The sequence below is a fragment of the Schizosaccharomyces pombe genome (genome assembly GCF_000002945.2).
Source record: "Schizosaccharomyces pombe strain 972h- genome assembly, chromosome: II".
Taxonomy (NCBI): Eukaryota; Fungi; Ascomycota; class Schizosaccharomycetes; order Schizosaccharomycetales; family Schizosaccharomycetaceae; genus Schizosaccharomyces; species Schizosaccharomyces pombe.
The window spans coordinates 2,096,046-2,113,603 of record NC_003423.3 but is presented as its reverse complement, the minus strand read 5'-3'; the positions used below and the strand labels follow the sequence as shown (position 1 = coordinate 2,113,603).

Genomic DNA, 17,558 nt, shown 5'->3' with positions numbered 1-17,558 from the left:
CCCCATTTGGAAAGGGTATGGCATTTTACTCGAATAACGCAACCAACTTTCTGTCTCCTTATTTTGCTATCCCCCACTTAGAAAGGGTATGACACTTTTCCTTAAATAACACAATCAACTCTTTCTCCTTATACCCTTCTTCCCCTTACCGCCTTCCTACTCACCTCAGTCTTTACCCCCACGTATCTCTACCTCCCACTTGGAAAGGGTATGACACTTACCTCGAATACCACAGTCAACTCTTCCTTCCTTTTCAACCCTCCCTCACTATACTTCATCCCACTTAAAAAGGGTATGGCAGAAACGTTATACAACGCAATTTGTATTTTATTCTTTTCCTTTACCTTCCTATCTTAAACTCATTTTCATCCCCCACACTCAACCTCCCAATTCCAAACTTTTAGCTTCGTTACATCTCCGTAATTTGAACTACTCATACCTCCTTAATCCTCTTTATCTCTTCCTCTACCGTCCTCTCCTTACCCTTTCCTCGTTTACATCCTCTATACTCGCTATACTACTCAAACCAACCACCCACTACCAATTCCTTACAAACAAAGAATTCACCCTTCTTTCCTCTATCATTCTTTGCTTGCTCAAGTGATTTTATATATTTTCGCGTTTACCGCGCTTCTTTTGTTATTTTTACTCTTTCTATTCTCTCACTCTATTTACTTCTCTTGCTCCCGCCCATCACTCAACTCCTTCAATGCTGTCGGCTCCCTCCTCCTCTACCACTCCCGCTTCCCCACCAACATCGCCTCCAAATACCACTTCCTCTGATGATTTCGCAGTTCTCAAAGAACCAAAAGTCGAAGCGATCCTCAATTCGGAACTTGGTCTAGCAATCCTAAATGATCGCATTAAAGACTACCTCCTCACTTGCAAAGAACTCGCCGGATTCTTTAAAAAGCGTTCCATTCTCGAAGAAGAAAGTGGAAAAAATTTACAAAAACTTGCTAAATCCTACCTAGAGACGTTTCAATCCAAACACCACTCTCCCCAATCTTTTTCCGCCTCTGTCATTACGAGTATGGAAATTCATGAACAACTTGCCAATCACAGTTTAACCCTTCAAAAAACTCTTTCTGCATTTTCCGATCAAGTCATCGAATTTCACAAAAACGCAGAACGCAAACGAAAATCCATCAAGGAATATGCGAAAAAACAAGAAAACGCATATTTAGAAGCCGTTATGCAAATGGATAAATCCAAATCTCGCTTTAAGGGTGCCGAAACCGAGTACAACCGCGCTCTCGACAACAAAAACACTGGAGACTCCCAGAAGAAGGTTGGTTTTTTTAAACCAAAATCTAATGCTCAGCTCACCAAACTCGAAGATGAAGCTCGCCTTAAGGCCGAAAATGCAGAATCAGATATGCACAGTAAGATTGAAAACGCTCAAAACGTTCAAAAACAACTTTTGTGTATTCACCGACCAAACTACATAAAGCAATTCTTTTCCCTTCAACGCGAAATTGAAAGCTCACTCATTGCAAACTATCTACGGTACACAAAGCTCTGCGAGTCAAACACCCTGCTCAACGGTCTCACAATCCGTCCACAAAAGCCCACTCCTACCAACTGTGGTTTACAACATGCTTTGGATAATATAAATGCAAATACCGATTTTGTTCAATACGTCCTTCACGCCTCCATCAAGCATGAAGATAACAAAAATCCAACCGACGCTTCTAAAACAAAAATCATTCAACCTCCAAGCTCTTACGGAACTGGTTCCTCTGCCGGAAAAACCAATCCACCCGTCAACCCCACCATCAAGGTTACTGCTGCTATTCCCTCTCCCCTACAAAACACTAATCCTGCTCCATCCACTTTTCCCAACCCTTCTGTGGCTTCCCCTGCCTTCCCAAACTCATCTACTTCCAATCCCTCTACTGCTCCCGCTTCAGCCTCTCCTTTGGCTTCTACCCTAAAACCTAGTACCGCCAATGACACAAACGGTTCTTCTTCATCCTCTTCTTCCAATCCTCGTACCTCTTCTCCACTCGCTTCTAATGCAGAAAACAAGCCCCCTGTTGCCCAACAATCACCTCCCGTACTACTTCCTACTTTACCTCCCATCCAGACGACAACGATTCAAACGTCTCGAGAAGTCGCACCACCGCCTTCTAGCATCAACTCAAACCGTGCTGCATCTCCCTTCCGACCAACTTCTGTCTCCCCTCAACCTTCCTCTCCTACGAAATCGTTACTCTTTGGTGCTCGATTAGACGCAATCATTCTACGAGAACATTCCAACATTCCAAACATCGTAATGCAATGCACTTCCCAAGTCGAAAATTTTGGTCTCAACCTCCAGGGCATCTACCGTGTTCCCAGCTCTTCCGCCCGTGTCAACATGTTACGTTCTCAATTTGAGAATAATCCTCTCTTACAATTACATACACCTGAGGACTATGAAAACGACGTTCATGCAGTCGCTGATCTACTAAAAATCTTTTTCCGTGAACTACGTGAACCGTTAATTCCCGACAATCATCAAAGAGACTTTATCGACGCAGGTAACGTTGAAGACGAATCCAGAAGAAGAGATGCCGTCCATCGTGCGATCAACGATCTTCCCGATGCCAACTACTCTACCATTCGTCATTTAACCATACATCTTGCTAAAATTAAAGAAAACAGCGATGTAAACAAAATGTCGACAAACAATTTGGCCATTATTTGGGGACCTACTATCATTAAGCAAGCTACTATCCCAGAAATTAGCAGTTTCTCTAGAACTATCGAAATTCTTATCGACTATTGTTTCACAATTTTTGACTACGATTAAAAGATCATTTTCTGTATTATTTACTGCTTACCATCTTTTTTTTCTCTTTTTATATTTTTTTCCTTTGCGTCAATAAAGCACACTTGACACTATTCTCTCTTTCTTGGATTTTGTATGCTTCCACCTCTTTCCCCTTTTTATCCCTTTCCTTACCTTGTTTTTATCCTAAACTTTTGTTTGTCTACAAATTCATTCTTTTCTTTACTGTCAATTCCGTTCACAATTTTAATCCATAGTTTAGACAACCTTCATAACGTAATAATGGAAATTATCTACGATTTTATAAACCAAATGAATTCCTTTTATTTTTTTTTCTTCTATATAGACCTTCAAATACTCTATATTTTTGTAAACGATAGATTTATATTTTTTTTTACATTTTTCCTGTACTATTCGACGGTCCACGAACTGAACGTATCCCTAACACCAAAATTTTAAAACATGCAATTATGAGCTACACGACAACAGACGCTGATGCTTTGGATGATCAACTTGATTATCAGGTAGATTTAGTTTCAGAAATTTCAGTTTCGGATGAAGAATCTGCACAACCTACTACAATAACTGAAAATTTTACTGCTTCTCAAAACAACGATTCAGCGAAACGTGAAAAAAGAAAAAAACAACGCCAAAAACAAAAGGAAAGGAAAAGAGCTAAATTGTTAGAACTACAAGACACAAACGCTTCAATCATCCAGAGTCCAGACACGCTGTCCGATTTGTTAAATAATTACATAAAAAGCATTTATAGTGATCTTACCGATGTAGAATTGTCAGATAAAGTGATTAAAGGTATAATTGCTTATTATTCTTTTTTTTTTTACTTCACTTTACTAACTCACTATAAGCATCTTACATTGAAGATACGATCAGCTTCAGCAAACCTAAAACAGTAGACAATTATCCAGAATACATTCAACATCTTCCCGGTTTTACTAAAAAAGTTGTTCAAAACAGTAATCCTGAGATTCTTGTCCTATGCATATCTGCATTACGTGCCATCGACGTTTTGAAACCAACGAAATCATTACAAAACAAAAATTTCAAAGTTGCAAAGCTTTTCGGAAAACATATTCGATTAGAGGAACACATAAATTATTGTAAAGCAAACAAAATAGGTGTTGGTATAGGAACTACTCCTAGAATTGCCCAATTGACTAACGGTACGTATTGCCTTAAATCTTTTGGTTTATGATTTTCCTTAAAATACTAACATTTTTAGAATGTTTTACTTGCGAAAATTTAAAATACATTATACTAGATTACTCATTTCGTGACATAAAAAATAACAGCATTCTTACGAGTAAAGAATCACGAAAAGCAGTAATCGATTTCCTAACTAGCAAAACTATTCTCGAAAATATGGCTGAAAGGAAAACCAAAATATGTTTCTACTAACATTAACAAAAAGAGTTCTGGCTTTCGGGGGTTCTGTGATTGTTTTAATACACAAGTTTTGTCTTCGTAAATATATTACACATTTTAGTATCATTGACTTTACTAAATCATTAAAATAAGTGGTAAACACGTTGTAAAATTATTTTATCCATCAACCACTTACTTAACATCAAGTAAGTATCAAAAAAAGCATTTAATATGAAAAGCTAATCATACAACCACAATTAAAGCAATTCAAGTAGCTTCAATTACAAACATTGTACCTTTATACATATAATGATAAACCTTTCGTCGATAACGCACACTAAAGTTATTAACGTATTTCGGATTCGTAAACAAATCTAAAAGTAACAGTGTACTAAGCAGTATAACGGGCCACAAAGTGACCAAACTCATCTATTATCGGTATCTTCACATACTTCATTTCTTTACCATCACCCATAATAAACGACATTTACAGATCCTTTCTCCAATTATCATTTTTTTAATTAAAGCATCTAAGATTTCATCATTTTAAATTAAAAAAGTTTATTAACTTAATTGAAACCATACGCTAGAATGCTACTAAAAACATAAACACCAAGATCTGCTTTATTGAACTCTTCATGACTTTATTTTAATAATGTTTTTTGCATTTCTCATAACTTATTTATTGGGAGGTGTTACATTCCTCCCTTTCATATTATTTATTTACCTACTCACCAGACCAACACACAAATCTGAAGAACTAAGAATTATTGAGCCCAATAATGATTGCCTGACTAAACTTGATAAAGATATTAGGATTCAAGGGTGGATCCGGGTTACCACTAAATTTCTTCAAGGAAAGTCTGGTTCCGTCAAAGTGCAGGAAATACCTCAAGATCAGCTTCCAAAATCTTCGTCTGATAACGCAGTTACTGACCGTAAAACAATTTCTCCTTCCGGAATCAATAATCAATATGTCATAAGAAACCCCAAAGATGTATATTATGCAACTGTACAAGCTGGTAAACTACATCTTTTCGACCCCGTAAAAACGTCTGAACTTCTTCATGTAATCAACCTACATGAGTATTTGGTTGTCTTTTATCCAGGAACGGTTACCGAAAATGAATTATTTAGTAACCGGAACGCAATTTTCTTGAAGTATCCTGCAGTTTCTCACAAAAAAGAATCCTCTACCAAAAGCTTGTTAAACAAGGACTTATATGTTTATGGACGTACTCCTTCAAACAAAGAAGATTGGATTATGCTTTATTATCTTACTCCAAAATATCACCTGCTATAAAACCACTTGAGGCCCCAATTGACTTTGATTATGCTTCTGTCCATCACAATCTTACTGCTCTTTCTTCACCAGACACAGATTGGTTAAATGCATTTATAGGCAGAATTTTTCTTGGTATCCATAAAACAGAAGGCTTCAAGAGCTTAGTTGTTGAAAAGCTAACGAAGAAGCTGTCAAGGATAAAAACACCAGGTATAATGACAGATGTCAAAGTCATTGACGTTGACGTTGGAGAAGCAATCCCTACTGTCAATGGTTTAAAGTTCGAATCTCTTTCTAACGGTGGTGAATTAATCGTAAGCGCCGATATTTGGTACGAAGGCGATTGCAGTTTTAAGGCAGAAACAACTGCAAACATTAAATTTGGGTCACATTTTCCCTCTAAGACTGTTCCTTTGGCTTTAGTAATTCGATTAACTCATGTCAGTGGAAAAGTTAGACTTTTAATAAAGCCACCTCCTTCCAATCGAGTGTGGTATGCATTTTATGAGAAACCGCGACTTCATTTGATTGTAGAACCTATGGTTGCAAGGAAACAACTTACGAATAATTATCTGATAAATTTCATAACGCAAAAACTAGTTGAACTAGTTCATGAGACCATTGTTATGCCAAACATGAACGACCTAGCATTTTTCATTGACAATGAAGCCCCTATTAAAGGAGGTTTGTGGGACATCGAACTTTTTAGAGCACCGACAATACAAAAACCAGCAGAAAAAGATGCGAAAGCGGAAAGGAAAAAATCTGGCTTGTCAAGTTCTACTTCAGAAGAAAGTTTAAACAGACATATCTCAAAGCGCTCCTCTAATAGTAATGACACCGCTCCAAGCTCTCATATTATTGCTGACAAGAATTTGGAACCAACCTCGAATATCCAATTGAAGAAAAACCCTGACGGAAATTTAGTAGAAACTTCGGAATTGTCAGACAGTGACGAAAACAGTGTACTTTCAAACAAGTCTTCCACACTTTCAAAAAAAGTGGTTGAAAATACTTCACCACTAAAGTATACTCACTCAGCTTCAAAATCTTTTATCGGGGAAGTTCAAGACAGTTTACAAGCTTTAAAGACAAAGGCCCATAAGCCAAGGTCAATTGGTGGCGATTCTTCCCAAACAACTTTGTCTGAGACAACCAAAAAATATGGTTCTGTTGCTAAAAAGTCATTCTTCCAGGGAGTTTCAGATGCTAAATCTTTTGTAAAGAAGATAAAATCAACTTACATTGATGATAGTAGCTCCAATAGCCCATCTGATATTGAGTCTAATTACAGCGCTGATGACAATGAAATCTCTAAGTCGAAAGCACAAAATGCTATCGATTTTAACGTGACTAACACTCATTCCCCTTCTAGATCAATTTCTTCTGAGAAAAGTTATAAAGCTGCTGAGAGAGGACAACAAGACAAACATAACGACGTTCTCGTTGACCTAAATCCAAACGTTGAAGCTGAAAAAAGCAATCCTCACTCAAACAGCCAAAAAACTTCAAAAAACGACATGTCGAGAAATCAAAGAAACAAGTACGCCAAAGAGATAATGACAGGTCAACCAACTTTACATCCGCAAGGACAATTGCCCATCCAAAACGTAGAACAGCGTGCTACCCACAAACCTTTACCTAGGCCTCCCGTACAGGTTGAAACACGAGAGCCGGTTCGACCTGTACCGCCTATACCAAAACTTTGACACTAAGGCTTTATACAAAAGTGTATCTTTGGCCTCCCTTGACACAATCCTTTTGATAAGAAGTTCTCACATTTCTTATATTTTTTGATAAACAATTTGCCACTTAATAGTCTACAATACTATCAACACCTTACACAGTTCATCAACAATAAAGCTATAATTGAATAAAAAAAAGTAGTTATTTACAACTAATCGTAGTTTTTATATTGGGCATAGCTTGGCTATATAAATAATGCCGTTCAAACTGAAACACTAGAAAAGAAACAATTTCAACATTCTAGAAACCATGAATCTTGATGTTCTTCTTTTGCAAACCAAGCTGTTGAGTCAAAAACTCCATTACCTTGATACGTTGATCACCTTGAAGTTGTATAACTTCTCCCAAATCATCGTCCTTAACAATGGTACCGTTGCAAGCAAAATCTTTTTTCAAAGCACGCAAGATACGCTTTTGGTCAAATTCACGAGGAAGACCTTGAACAGTAGTTAAAGTCTTTCGGCCATTTCTTTGCTGGATGCGAATATGAATGTTATTCAGAGGCTGAGCATCATCATCACCAGTGTCAGCAAAAGGATCTAACACATGTTAGTTTAGGAACCCTGACGGAAGCAGGTAAAAAAGACTTTTAATCCAAATTTTGATAAAGCTGGAATAATCGATTGTAACTTTTAGTATACTGTTGTAATTTACAACCTCAACTATTTGTGATATAATAACTAACTTATGAAATATCAAACATGCGGACAAGCAAAAATTTCGATAAAAAAGTCGATTCCCTATAATAACTTACCAACTGTATTGAAGTTTTGAATAGCAGACATAAAACGGTAACGCTGTTACAGATAGAAAATAAAAAAAATGCCTTTTTATCTTTGACCTTAAACGGTGGTGGTTCTAGGAAGGATGTAGTAAACTACCAGTTGCAGCTAAATAAAATGTGGTCCACAATATTAGTAATTAAATTATATTTGCATTAAATTTATTGGTTAGGTTAGGTATTTGGGCAAAAATTTCTACTGCGATGGCAAATTAGTGTCATTCGCGTCAAATTGTTTTAACAACTCGTTAACCTATGTAATTTTTTACATTACGAAATTTGTTTCTTTACGTTAACTTACGGTTGAATAGAAGAAACAAATGACTGTTTTATTATTTCAGCAATCAGATTAAAACTTTAAGAACTTAAAACATTACCTATTTTTGGATGACTTACTTAAAAAACATAAATGTACTCATACATTTAATGGAATAGCCAAAATGGTAACCGCGAATTCATACGAAAAGGTACCTCCTACCTGAACGTAGGTTATAAGATACTATGTGGGGGCACAAGGGGGTCATCAGTTTTAGTTATGTTTAATACAAAGCATAAGGTAAATTGGATATAGTAAATAACTTTCTAATATATGTATCAAACACAAAAAAAAAATAAGTATGAATTGATCAAGAACATTGAAATATTTAAGTGATTTTCATCATATACTGAAGCTGATATGTTCTCTTCTATTTTTTTTTGTTCATGATTAGGTAGACTTTGTGTGTTAAGTAGAAAAGTTCATATGTGTTGGATCCACAATATTTACTAACTTTTAAGATATAATTTCTAAAACAATGAATACATATATATTATGATTAAAGATTTTTAAGCAAAACATTATCTAATAGACACAAATATATGTGCTGAATAAATAAATAATTTATTAAATAAAATGAAATCAAAACAAGAAGCTATGTTGAATGGCAAGCAATTTGTATTATATGATTGAACTATTTTAATTTTCTTTATTAAAAGTAAAAAATATGGAAATATACCCAAGTATACCCACTAAGATTTATTTTTTTTTTTCCGCAGATCCTTTAAGAACACATAATATAACAATACTAGATTATGCAAAACAAAAAAGATTTTCAAAGTTTACTTCAATTTCCAATATTGGTATTAGCTCTGATTGCTATACATTCAATATTGCTTTATTTTATTCCTACTTCAAGAGTCAATTTATGCAATAATTCATTTTACTATTATCACAATTTATAAGAAAATTAAAAAATAAAACTATAAAGTTTAACTTTTAAACGAATAAATGTTTTAAACATAGAAAATCGATAGATGTTTCTTTTTTCTATGTTTGGCCTTGGAATAAACTCAATGTAGCAATTTCAATCGAAAACAATGTTGTTGTTCTTTTGCAAAACATATATCATAGCATACACTAATCCTAAATCACATACAATAAATTACATACAAAATTCAAGAAATTCTAAAAATATTCATTCAACAAATATACTGCTTGTAGTGATCTTCTGAAGAGCTGGGCGAGTTAGCGAAACACAATCACGTACGGAAAAAAGCAATTTAAAAAAACTTCACATTTTTTCAATAGTTACAATATGTTTTTATTCTGCATCATTCCGAGCTATGTCTGTTTGCTTGTATAAACGGCACTTTTCTATATAAAATATGTATAAGATTATTACGCTTAAGGGATAAATATTGTGCACTACTTTATTTCAAATATAACGATCGTAACGATTTCCCGAAATAAGGATTTTCCTTACTGATAGAAGCTTAATCCTCCACTATGGACTGATAAAACCCCCGTTTCTTATTCCACCCATCACAATCTTACCCTCTTCTTTATATTGGGCAAAATTCTTAAAACTTTCGATCTTTGCATTTTGAATTATTTCAGTATTAAAAAATAATAAAGAATAACTTATTAATGAATAAAGCTCGTTAGTCTCTTGAATCTTGCTAATTTATTGTCCTTCCCAAAATCCTAGTTTTTCCTATTCGTTGTTTTCATTTGTCGTTCGTATAAACTGCTATTCATTCTTTTACTTATAATTATTTAAACACATTCATTCTTTTTTTTCTCGATCTTTTCTTATATTTTCTCAATTTTTTTGTTCTTTTTTTTTTCAATACATCCCGATACTTAATATTTGAGTGTCATGGAGACCATGCAAAGCCGTACTTACGCAGGATTGACCAAGTTGAATACAACTACGGCTCTATTAAACAAAAAGGATGGAAACGATGATGACAAAGCAGAACATAGCAAACGCAGTGGGTACCACGGACTGTCACCGCTAGACGCTTTAGCTTTAAAACATAGAGACTTGAATCGAAAGCTCAATTTACGAGCTATGATGTCCAAATCTGAAGACAACTTACAAATTTTGAAAGAAACAACATCCGGATCTTCGTCTGACTTATTAAACATCGAATCACCCGCTTCACCAGCTGAAGCTAGTTCTCCGTTTACTGTTCGAACCCCAACCGTTCATGATCCGGAACACTACTTTGTCGCACAGAAACTTAGCAGTGTTTTTGGAACTCCAGACTTGGAGGATGAAACAGATTTTTTTGATTATTTTAGCGCTGCCCCAGATGTCCATCCAAACGATATCTTTGACTCATATAACTCAAACAATATTGCTGAATCCTTTGATGACGATAATTATTACAACTCTCTGTTACCACCTAACGCACCTTATTATCATGAGATTGAGCCTCCTAGAACTGCTTCAAACACTTCACCCACACCGAATTCAATTAAAAGTGCACACCCTGCTGAACCGCCAAAGAGACCAGCTTTCACGAGAAGTGCGACTTCTCCGGATAAGATTTTGCCTACTAGAATAAAATCGAAAGATACAGTATCCTCGGGAGACAGTACTCCGCTCTCTGGATCCTCTTCTTCCAAAGGTATGTTAATGTCAATGTCAACGTCGGAAAACCATTCATTATCTTCCAATCCCGAATTATCAAACTCAAATTTACTTGCTAAAAACGAATCACCTGCGGACGTTTCTAATAACGAATCTGGCAACGAATCAAGCAAGGAGCCTGACAAGGAGCACTCTACCCCTATCCACCCAACTACTCCCGTTTCTCGCTGTGCTCGTCCAAGTTCTAGACAACAAACCATTTCCATTTTGCAGGCACAGTCTCCTTTTCTGAAAAAGTCAGATAAGGAACGAGCAAATCTGAACAAAACTATGGTTTCAATAAACAAATCCATTAATATTCATCAATCGATACACGAAATTTCATGTCCACATCATTCCTCTTCTGATAATTGTCTGTTCATACTTATATCTTTGATGGATAGATTACACAGTCCAGTATTAAAACAACTAGATGTTTCTTTACAATCGCTGACCATGACTGCTATTCGGTACATCGATTTAAATTATGTAGATGTACAGTATACAAACCTGCGTGGTGGAGCTTATGGAAATGGAAATAACAGTGAATCAAGCGATAATGCACAACTAAAAAAAGAAGAGCATTTGAATCTGGCAATTCATTTCCATCTTCTGAATGATCATGACAAATGCTTTTGGCATACCGGTATGGCTTCTAGTTACGAAGATTATACGGCAACCTTTATCTATGGTCTTTATTTGCGTCATGGACTTGCTTGTTCACCGAAAACCCATGTGTCCTTTCTATTTTTGCTGAAAACAGCAACACAACTTTTAAACAAACTAGTCGAATGCCTCCATTCATCTGATTTAGGCTTAAACGATACAACTCCAAATGAGAAGCTATCAACTGAATACAATCAACAACGCCTTCTTTTAGCTTTAATACTTTATGAATTGGGCGTATGTTTTATGCATGGATGGGGAATAACGCGGGATCGTTATCTGGCTTTGCATTTAATCAAGTTGAGCGGGGCATGGGGCGATGCTGATGCGCAGTTTGAAGCTGGTCTTCAAATGTCTTTGGGAGCTGTTTCAGACAAGGACTCTCATATGGCAGCTTACTATTACCGTTTGGCTGGATTTCAAGGGATTTCACCCCCTTCGAAATGCAAGTGGGTTTATAAATCGAAATATAGCTTAGCTGCTAATCATAAAGTGCCTGCTGCAAGCGAAGTGGCATATGTTTCGGCCATTGTAGAAAATTTAGAATCTCACTCACTGAAGTTTTCTACAAAGCCAAAAGCTAAATTACGAAGTTTGATTACTTCTGTAAGGTATTTGTAAAATCCCTCTCATTCTTTTACCATTTTTTTTGTCTTTTTTTTTTGTTTTTGTCCTATTCATTTATTTGCATTTTCCACAATATGTGTTTGCTAGTTAGTCCTTTTTTTTATTACAATCGCTCTTTAGTCCCTTTATAATTTAGTTTGAGATTTGCATATCTAGATAAAGAATTTAAAATTCTTTACTAATCCATTAAGTTACAAAAGACCAATAATTATTCATTAAATTCATTACAAAAAATGAAAAAAAAAATAACTTAATTAAGTTTAGTTGAAAAAAAGACAAATACTCAATGAAGCAAACAAGTCAAATCTTATCCTTGATACCTAGTTAAAGGATAAAAAGTGATTCCGACGATGAGAAAATAATCAAAGTAAGTTAGGCTTAATGGCATAATCCTACAGTTTGAACAGTATCACAATGAGATCTCCTATAGCCAAAAGCAGCACCGATAGCAATGGCGAGGATGACATAAGCCTAAATAAGTAAGTATAAAGCAAGAAAGATAGATGATTGTATTCGACTATTCCCTCGAAGTCATTAACTTACGTTGTAGGTCATGGCAACCAACCTAAGTCACTTTAGTTAGTAAAAAACAAAGAATAAATTGATTGAAAATCGGAAAATAGACAGATCATACGAAGCAATGTCTATTATGAACATACATTAAGAAATATGAAAACACCAGTTGAACAGCGTACAATGCACACAAACGAAAAGGTCGACCACTTTTTAGACTCTTACTATGATGGGTTAACAAACCCTCAGACTGCTGACCAGCATAACCTCTTTGAAATTCTGTTTCCTTTAAACTGGTAAAGCTGCGAAGTCTTTCAAAAAGATAACCCAGAATCGCAATTGCTAACAGAGAGAGTAAAAATTGGCTCAAATTACCGATATGCCAACTTTTAAATACTATGCATAAGCTGCAAGGTTAGAAAATAACGAACGTTTAAAAAATATAATAAATCGGGAAAAAGTCAATGAAAATAATTGTACCAACAGTTATCTAGAACTTCATAAACGAACGTACTTGTCATAATCGGTGTTAAAGGTCATCTAAGCATGTTAACGAGTGTTTTTGGATAATCAAAACAAATACTGAAATAAAAAATAGAAAGATCATACCTTCATTGAACAGTGTCGCATCGTAGAATTACCGCCGTGATTCATAGTGCCTACAGAATTACTTTTTACTTTCGGCTGAGGTAGAACAAGGTTAAAACACAAATATAGTAAAGAATGGATGTACAGGGCAAATAAAAACTTATAAGCAAACGAAGGTAAATTGCAGTCTAGCACTCATCATTTTATGTAAAGACGCGGTGTTTATGCTACAATTATGCAAGTAACGATATATCAGCCGATCCACTCCAGCACCACGTACACTAATGGTATATTGCATTGAATAAATTTACCGAAAAAGAGTGAACATTAATGGTAAGGAAAGAAGCAAACAGTATGTATAGAAAATACGAATAACTGAAATGCATAAGCAAGCACGTTACAGTATTACAAATCTTGACTTACAGGCATTTCAAAGAAAATTGGATTGCATAAAGAAAGGATGAGTTAAATATTTCAAAGTATAGTCTTCATTTAGCAAATACGAGTAAATGTATAAAATATTTTCATTACAAATTGAACTTCATAAATATATACTCACTTTTATCCTTAATCAGATGTTTTATTGATTACTAATTTTGTATGTCAAGGAACTCATAGCGGCATAAATATTAATTTAATCATTTACAGCAAGATATGCAAGCACATGAGATACACTTTGTTTACAACTCAGAACTTTTAGACACTAACGGTTGAAGTAGAAAAGTTGCAGAGTGAGAATTGACAATCGGAGGCTTCATATCTTTGCCAAGACCTTCAATCTCCAATTGAATTTTCGACAATATTGAGTCCCTTACTTCTTGGGATACCGGTTGACTGCGTTTTTTATTTTGCACATGAATCTCAACAATGTTTCCATCTTGTAAAAAATCTTTAACACTTTTAAGTTTTCTCTCGATATCATTCACATCAGTTCTCCAAGAAAACAGTACATATCGAGTACGAGTTTTATTTTTGTGCTTCGATTTTTCAGCTTCACGTAACCTAGAAGATTGATTTTCTCGTAATTTGCTAAGTTCTGTGTAGCTGATGATAGAACATATAGGATATTTATTGTTCTCGTTTGGATCGGCCACCTTGTAAAGAACAGTTTCCGGTTTTGCGCGAACTCTAGCCAACGCTTCAACTAAAGATGTCTTCGAGAGTTTCCCTTTATTTTCCAGCCCCCGAATAAATATTTCTTGATACTTGATCGATTCATCAATTCGTCCATCAAAGTACTTCTTTATAGAATTACTGAGTTTCGCACTTGCAAATTGAGAATTCATAAAAGTCCGGCTCTGGCATTTTCGAAAAACTGAAGTTAAGGAATAGGAAAACTGAATGAAAAGTTTTCGATGAGGAAACTGTAAGTAACTATTCATTTCTCTCAGTAGCTACTGTGCAAGCCGTATCGTATAGTAATAACTGTTTGGTCAAAAACTTCAATCCAGCAAATTACCAACAAATATATGAAGAATCGAAGAACGGAGGTATTGCAGCTTGTACTAGATTTTAATGAAGTAAAACTCTATATATGTTTTATATACAAGCTAACTAAAATGAAGAGCAGTGTATTTGAATTCCTCTAGCGTGTACCAACCCCCAATGAAATGCGAATTTCATCATAACGTTGTTTAACGTATGCTTCAGTAGCTCACTAGTAAACAATGTAAATAAACGAAATTAGTTACTCCAAGACTCCTGTAAGTGAAAATGCTGAGAAATGTGTTTTTGTTATTATGCTAAGTTAATATATCTGTAACCTTTTTTGAAAAAGTCGTTTTTCATGAAATTTCAGGTGTTATGCACGGCTTCAAAAGCTGGTATCTAATCAGATAAGACGCACATAGTTATACTTAATACGTGCATACTTTACTAAGTATAGAAGGCAAAATTGTAAGTAGATCAAACATCTACCTATTTTAAATAATTATATTCTTTAAATAGACTTGGCAAATCTTTCGATGTATTGGATTAACTCAAAGACAAGGCTTTTCACGGTACAAGGCTATTCGCTGTGATAATTCATTGTTTGCTTCTTAAATTTCCAGAGCCTTGGATAAAATTTAATAAAACTGACTGATGATTTAAGAATAATTAACAAAAGATCAGTAATAAAGCTCAAATAAAGATTCGTCTGCCAAAAGACAAAACAACAACTTAGTCAATATTTTTAATCTCATTTTCCTCATAATAAATGGCAATGTTTAACAGTTAAAAATCAAATCTATTTAATAAACTTTTATAGTCAGCGGTTAGTCAAAAAAGTCTCTAGTTTAGTCCAGTAATTAACCGTACACAGATGAGCTTTCTAACCACTCCAAAAATGTTATCAGAATACCAGTGTCTAAAAAACATCGGGTTTTCGCACAAAACGGTATTAAAACGGAGGCTATTTAGAAAAGAATGTACACCGGCATTAAAATCATTTTACAGCACTCAAGACCCTGCATTAAACGAGGTCCGAACTGAAAAGCTTAAAAATGGTGTAACATATGTTTGTGATCCAAGACCAGGGCACTTTTCTGGTTTAGGGGTTTATGTGAAAGCTGGTTCAAGATACGAAACAAAAAAATTCTCTGGTGTGAGCCATTTTATGGATAGGCTTGCGTTTCAGGCTACTGAGCGTACTCCCGTTGGAGAAATGAAAGCAAAACTAGAAAATTTAGGAGGTAACTATATGTGTTCTACGAGTCGCGAATCCATGATATACCAAGCAGCTGTTTTTAATGATGATGTTAAGTCAATGTCCAAGCTATTAGCAGAAACCGTTTTGGCACCAAAAATACAAGAAGATGATCTAGTTCATTATCGTGATAGTATAATATATGAAAACTCCGAGTTGTGGACGAAACCAGATGCTCTACTCGGAGAGTTTGCTCACGTTACGGCATTCCAAAACAACACGCTTGGCAATTGTCTATTGTGTACACCTGATAAAGTCAACGGTATTACTGCTACTTCAATTAGGGAATACTTAAAATATTTTTACCGACCGGAACACCTTACTTTGGCGTATGCTGGAATTCCTCAAGAAATAGCAAAAGAAATTACGAAGGAGCTATACGGACATTTACCCAGCTCTTCTCTACCTCCACTGGAAGCTATACCTTCGCATTATACTGGAGGCTTTATGGGAATTAAAAAATCGGAAGCACCTCCTGTTCCATACCAACAGGAGTTTACACATGTTGTCATTGCTATGGAAGGATTACCTGTTACCGATCCGGATATCTATGCTTTGGCATGCTTACAATTTCTATTAGGTGGAGGTGGTTCATTTAGCGCAGGAGGTCCTGGAAAAGGAATGTATTCTCGATTGTACTTGAATGTTTTAAATCAGTATCCTTGGGTCGAAACATGTATGGCTTTCAATCATAGCTATACAGATAGCGGTCTTTTCGGTATGTTTGTTACCATTTTAGATGATGCAGCTCATTTAGCTGCACCACTAATAATACGTGAACTCTGTAATACAGTTTTGTCTGTCACCTCTGAGGAAACAGAGCGGGCTAAGAATCAGCTAAAAAGCTCTCTATTAATGAATCTTGAGAGCAGGATGATCTCACTAGAGGACTTGGGGAGACAGATCCAAACTCAGAATGGTCTTTATATTACTCCCAAGGAAATGATTGAGAAAATTGATGCATTGACTCCATCCGATTTAAGTAGGGTCGCAAGAAGAGTTCTGACGGGAAACGTTTCCAATCCTGGAAATGGTACTGGAAAGCCAACGGTACTCATTCACGGAAATGTGGATGAAGTTGGAGATGTCTTTGCTCTTTGTAAAAAAGCTGGGATTGGTCATTAATCGTTTTATCAACTATTCTTTTTGGGGGCTTTAATGAATTTTTTAACTTATGTTCTCTTTCGGTTTACTTTCGTCCTTAACCATTTAATCAATAAATCCTTTTTTCTGGGTTGACTGTTTTATTGTGATGATTTAAAAAGACAGTAATGTATTTGCAAAAGTTGAGTTAGAGAAAGCAAAGAATTAACAAACGTTTTGCTTTCTCAACCGATTTGTCGTTTGTTTATGAAAAAAGATACAGATGACATTGCGGGCGAAGTAGCGAAGTGAAACGGAAAGTGAATCTGTTATCCCTTTTCCTTTCACTTACTAGATTCATGCATTAAACTTTTTACATATATCCTTGAACCTGTAGATTGCCAGGAGTAATTGGCATTCTCAAATGTTTATTATACACATTGATATAACGTGTATCATTATTTTACCGTTATATGTTTACGGTGTTAAATATCAGCTTGTCTTCAATAAATTAAAAAAGCGTG

General features: G+C 35.3%; 8 protein-coding genes and 10 long non-coding RNA genes across 18 annotated transcripts; 7 read left to right on the top strand and 11 right to left on the bottom strand.

Annotated features, from left to right (window-relative positions):
- Window positions 1–119: 119 nt before the first annotated feature.
- SPOM_SPNCRNA.5497 lies at window positions 120–549 on the bottom strand. The gene has a single exon (NR_194852.1). It is a non-coding gene; the product is annotated as a non-coding RNA (long non-coding RNA).
- Window positions 529–3,119, top strand: rga7 (Rho-type GTPase-activating protein Rga7). The gene has a single exon (NM_001021771.3). It carries the CDS (start codon window positions 710–712, stop codon window positions 2,795–2,797), a length of 2,088 nt encoding a protein of 695 aa, NP_595866.1. The 5' UTR covers window positions 529–709; the 3' UTR covers window positions 2,798–3,119.
- On the bottom strand, window positions 655–2,462 carry SPOM_SPNCRNA.5496. Its single transcript, NR_194851.1, has one exon. It is a non-coding gene; the product is annotated as a non-coding RNA (long non-coding RNA).
- SPOM_SPNCRNA.5495 lies at window positions 2,952–3,883 on the bottom strand. The gene has a single exon (NR_194850.1). It is a non-coding gene; the product is annotated as a non-coding RNA (long non-coding RNA).
- Window positions 3,208–4,350, top strand: cms1 (U3-containing 90S preribosome complex subunit). Its single transcript, NM_001021770.3, has 3 exons — window positions 3,208–3,589; window positions 3,646–3,960; window positions 4,020–4,350. The coding sequence occupies exons 1-3, from the start codon at window positions 3,247–3,249 to the stop codon at window positions 4,193–4,195; spliced, it is 834 nt and encodes a 277-aa protein (NP_595865.1). The 5' UTR covers window positions 3,208–3,246; the 3' UTR covers window positions 4,196–4,350.
- A 275-nt stretch (window positions 4,351–4,625) lies between these two features.
- Window positions 4,626–7,273, top strand: nvj2 (uncharacterized protein). The gene is given in 2 exon segments (NM_001021769.4): window positions 4,626–5,424; window positions 5,424–7,273. Coding segments are annotated over 2 exon segments (2,340 nt in total). The 5' UTR covers window positions 4,626–4,817; the 3' UTR covers window positions 7,157–7,273.
- Window positions 4,848–6,018, bottom strand: SPOM_SPNCRNA.5494. The gene has a single exon (NR_194849.1). It is a non-coding gene; the product is annotated as a non-coding RNA (long non-coding RNA).
- Window positions 7,274–7,294: 21 nt separating the features above from the next.
- sui1 (translation initiation factor eIF1) lies at window positions 7,295–8,053 on the bottom strand. Its single transcript, NM_001021768.3, has 2 exons — window positions 7,948–8,053; window positions 7,295–7,732 (listed from the first exon to the last, which is right to left on the bottom strand). The coding sequence occupies exons 1-2, from the start codon at window positions 7,976–7,978 to the stop codon at window positions 7,434–7,436; spliced, it is 330 nt and encodes a 109-aa protein (NP_595863.1). The 5' UTR covers window positions 7,979–8,053; the 3' UTR covers window positions 7,295–7,433.
- On the top strand, window positions 7,389–7,813 carry SPOM_SPNCRNA.5493. Its single transcript, NR_194848.1, has one exon. It is a non-coding gene; the product is annotated as a non-coding RNA (long non-coding RNA).
- A 219-nt stretch (window positions 8,054–8,272) lies between the features above and the next one.
- On the bottom strand, window positions 8,273–9,425 carry SPOM_SPNCRNA.387. The gene has a single exon (NR_150783.1). It is a non-coding gene; the product is annotated as a non-coding RNA (long non-coding RNA).
- A 16-nt stretch (window positions 9,426–9,441) lies between these two features.
- On the bottom strand, window positions 9,442–12,002 carry SPOM_SPNCRNA.5492. Its single transcript, NR_194847.1, has one exon. It is a non-coding gene; the product is annotated as a non-coding RNA (long non-coding RNA).
- Window positions 9,778–12,350, top strand: nif1 (SEL1/TPR repeat protein, protein kinase inhibitor Nif1). Its single transcript, NM_001021767.3, has one exon. It carries the CDS (start codon window positions 10,113–10,115, stop codon window positions 12,156–12,158), a length of 2,046 nt encoding a protein of 681 aa, NP_595862.1. The 5' UTR covers window positions 9,778–10,112; the 3' UTR covers window positions 12,159–12,350.
- On the bottom strand, window positions 12,351–13,489 carry ctr6 (Cu transporter Ctr6). The gene is made up of 5 exons (NM_001021766.3): window positions 13,287–13,489; window positions 13,192–13,217; window positions 12,824–13,084; window positions 12,708–12,729; window positions 12,351–12,635 (listed from the first exon to the last, which is right to left on the bottom strand). Exons 1-5 carry the CDS (start codon window positions 13,329–13,331, stop codon window positions 12,543–12,545), a joined length of 447 nt encoding a protein of 148 aa, NP_595861.1. The 5' UTR covers window positions 13,332–13,489; the 3' UTR covers window positions 12,351–12,542.
- Window positions 12,422–15,443, top strand: SPOM_SPNCRNA.5491. Its single transcript, NR_194846.1, has one exon. It is a non-coding gene; the product is annotated as a non-coding RNA (long non-coding RNA).
- mti3 (mitochondrial translation initiation factor) lies at window positions 13,771–14,842 on the bottom strand. The gene has a single exon (NM_001021764.4). It carries the CDS (start codon window positions 14,645–14,647, stop codon window positions 13,946–13,948), a length of 702 nt encoding a protein of 233 aa, NP_595860.2. The 5' UTR covers window positions 14,648–14,842; the 3' UTR covers window positions 13,771–13,945.
- On the bottom strand, window positions 15,047–16,071 carry SPOM_SPNCRNA.5490. The gene has a single exon (NR_194845.1). It is a non-coding gene; the product is annotated as a non-coding RNA (long non-coding RNA).
- Window positions 15,579–17,157, top strand: mas2 (putative MPP complex alpha subunit Mas2). Its single transcript, NM_001021763.3, has one exon. It carries the CDS (start codon window positions 15,592–15,594, stop codon window positions 17,074–17,076), a length of 1,485 nt encoding a protein of 494 aa, NP_595859.3. The 5' UTR covers window positions 15,579–15,591; the 3' UTR covers window positions 17,077–17,157.
- Window positions 16,757–17,414, bottom strand: SPOM_SPNCRNA.536. The gene has a single exon (NR_150910.1). It is a non-coding gene; the product is annotated as a non-coding RNA (long non-coding RNA).
- Between the last annotated feature and the right edge of the window lie 144 nt (window positions 17,415–17,558).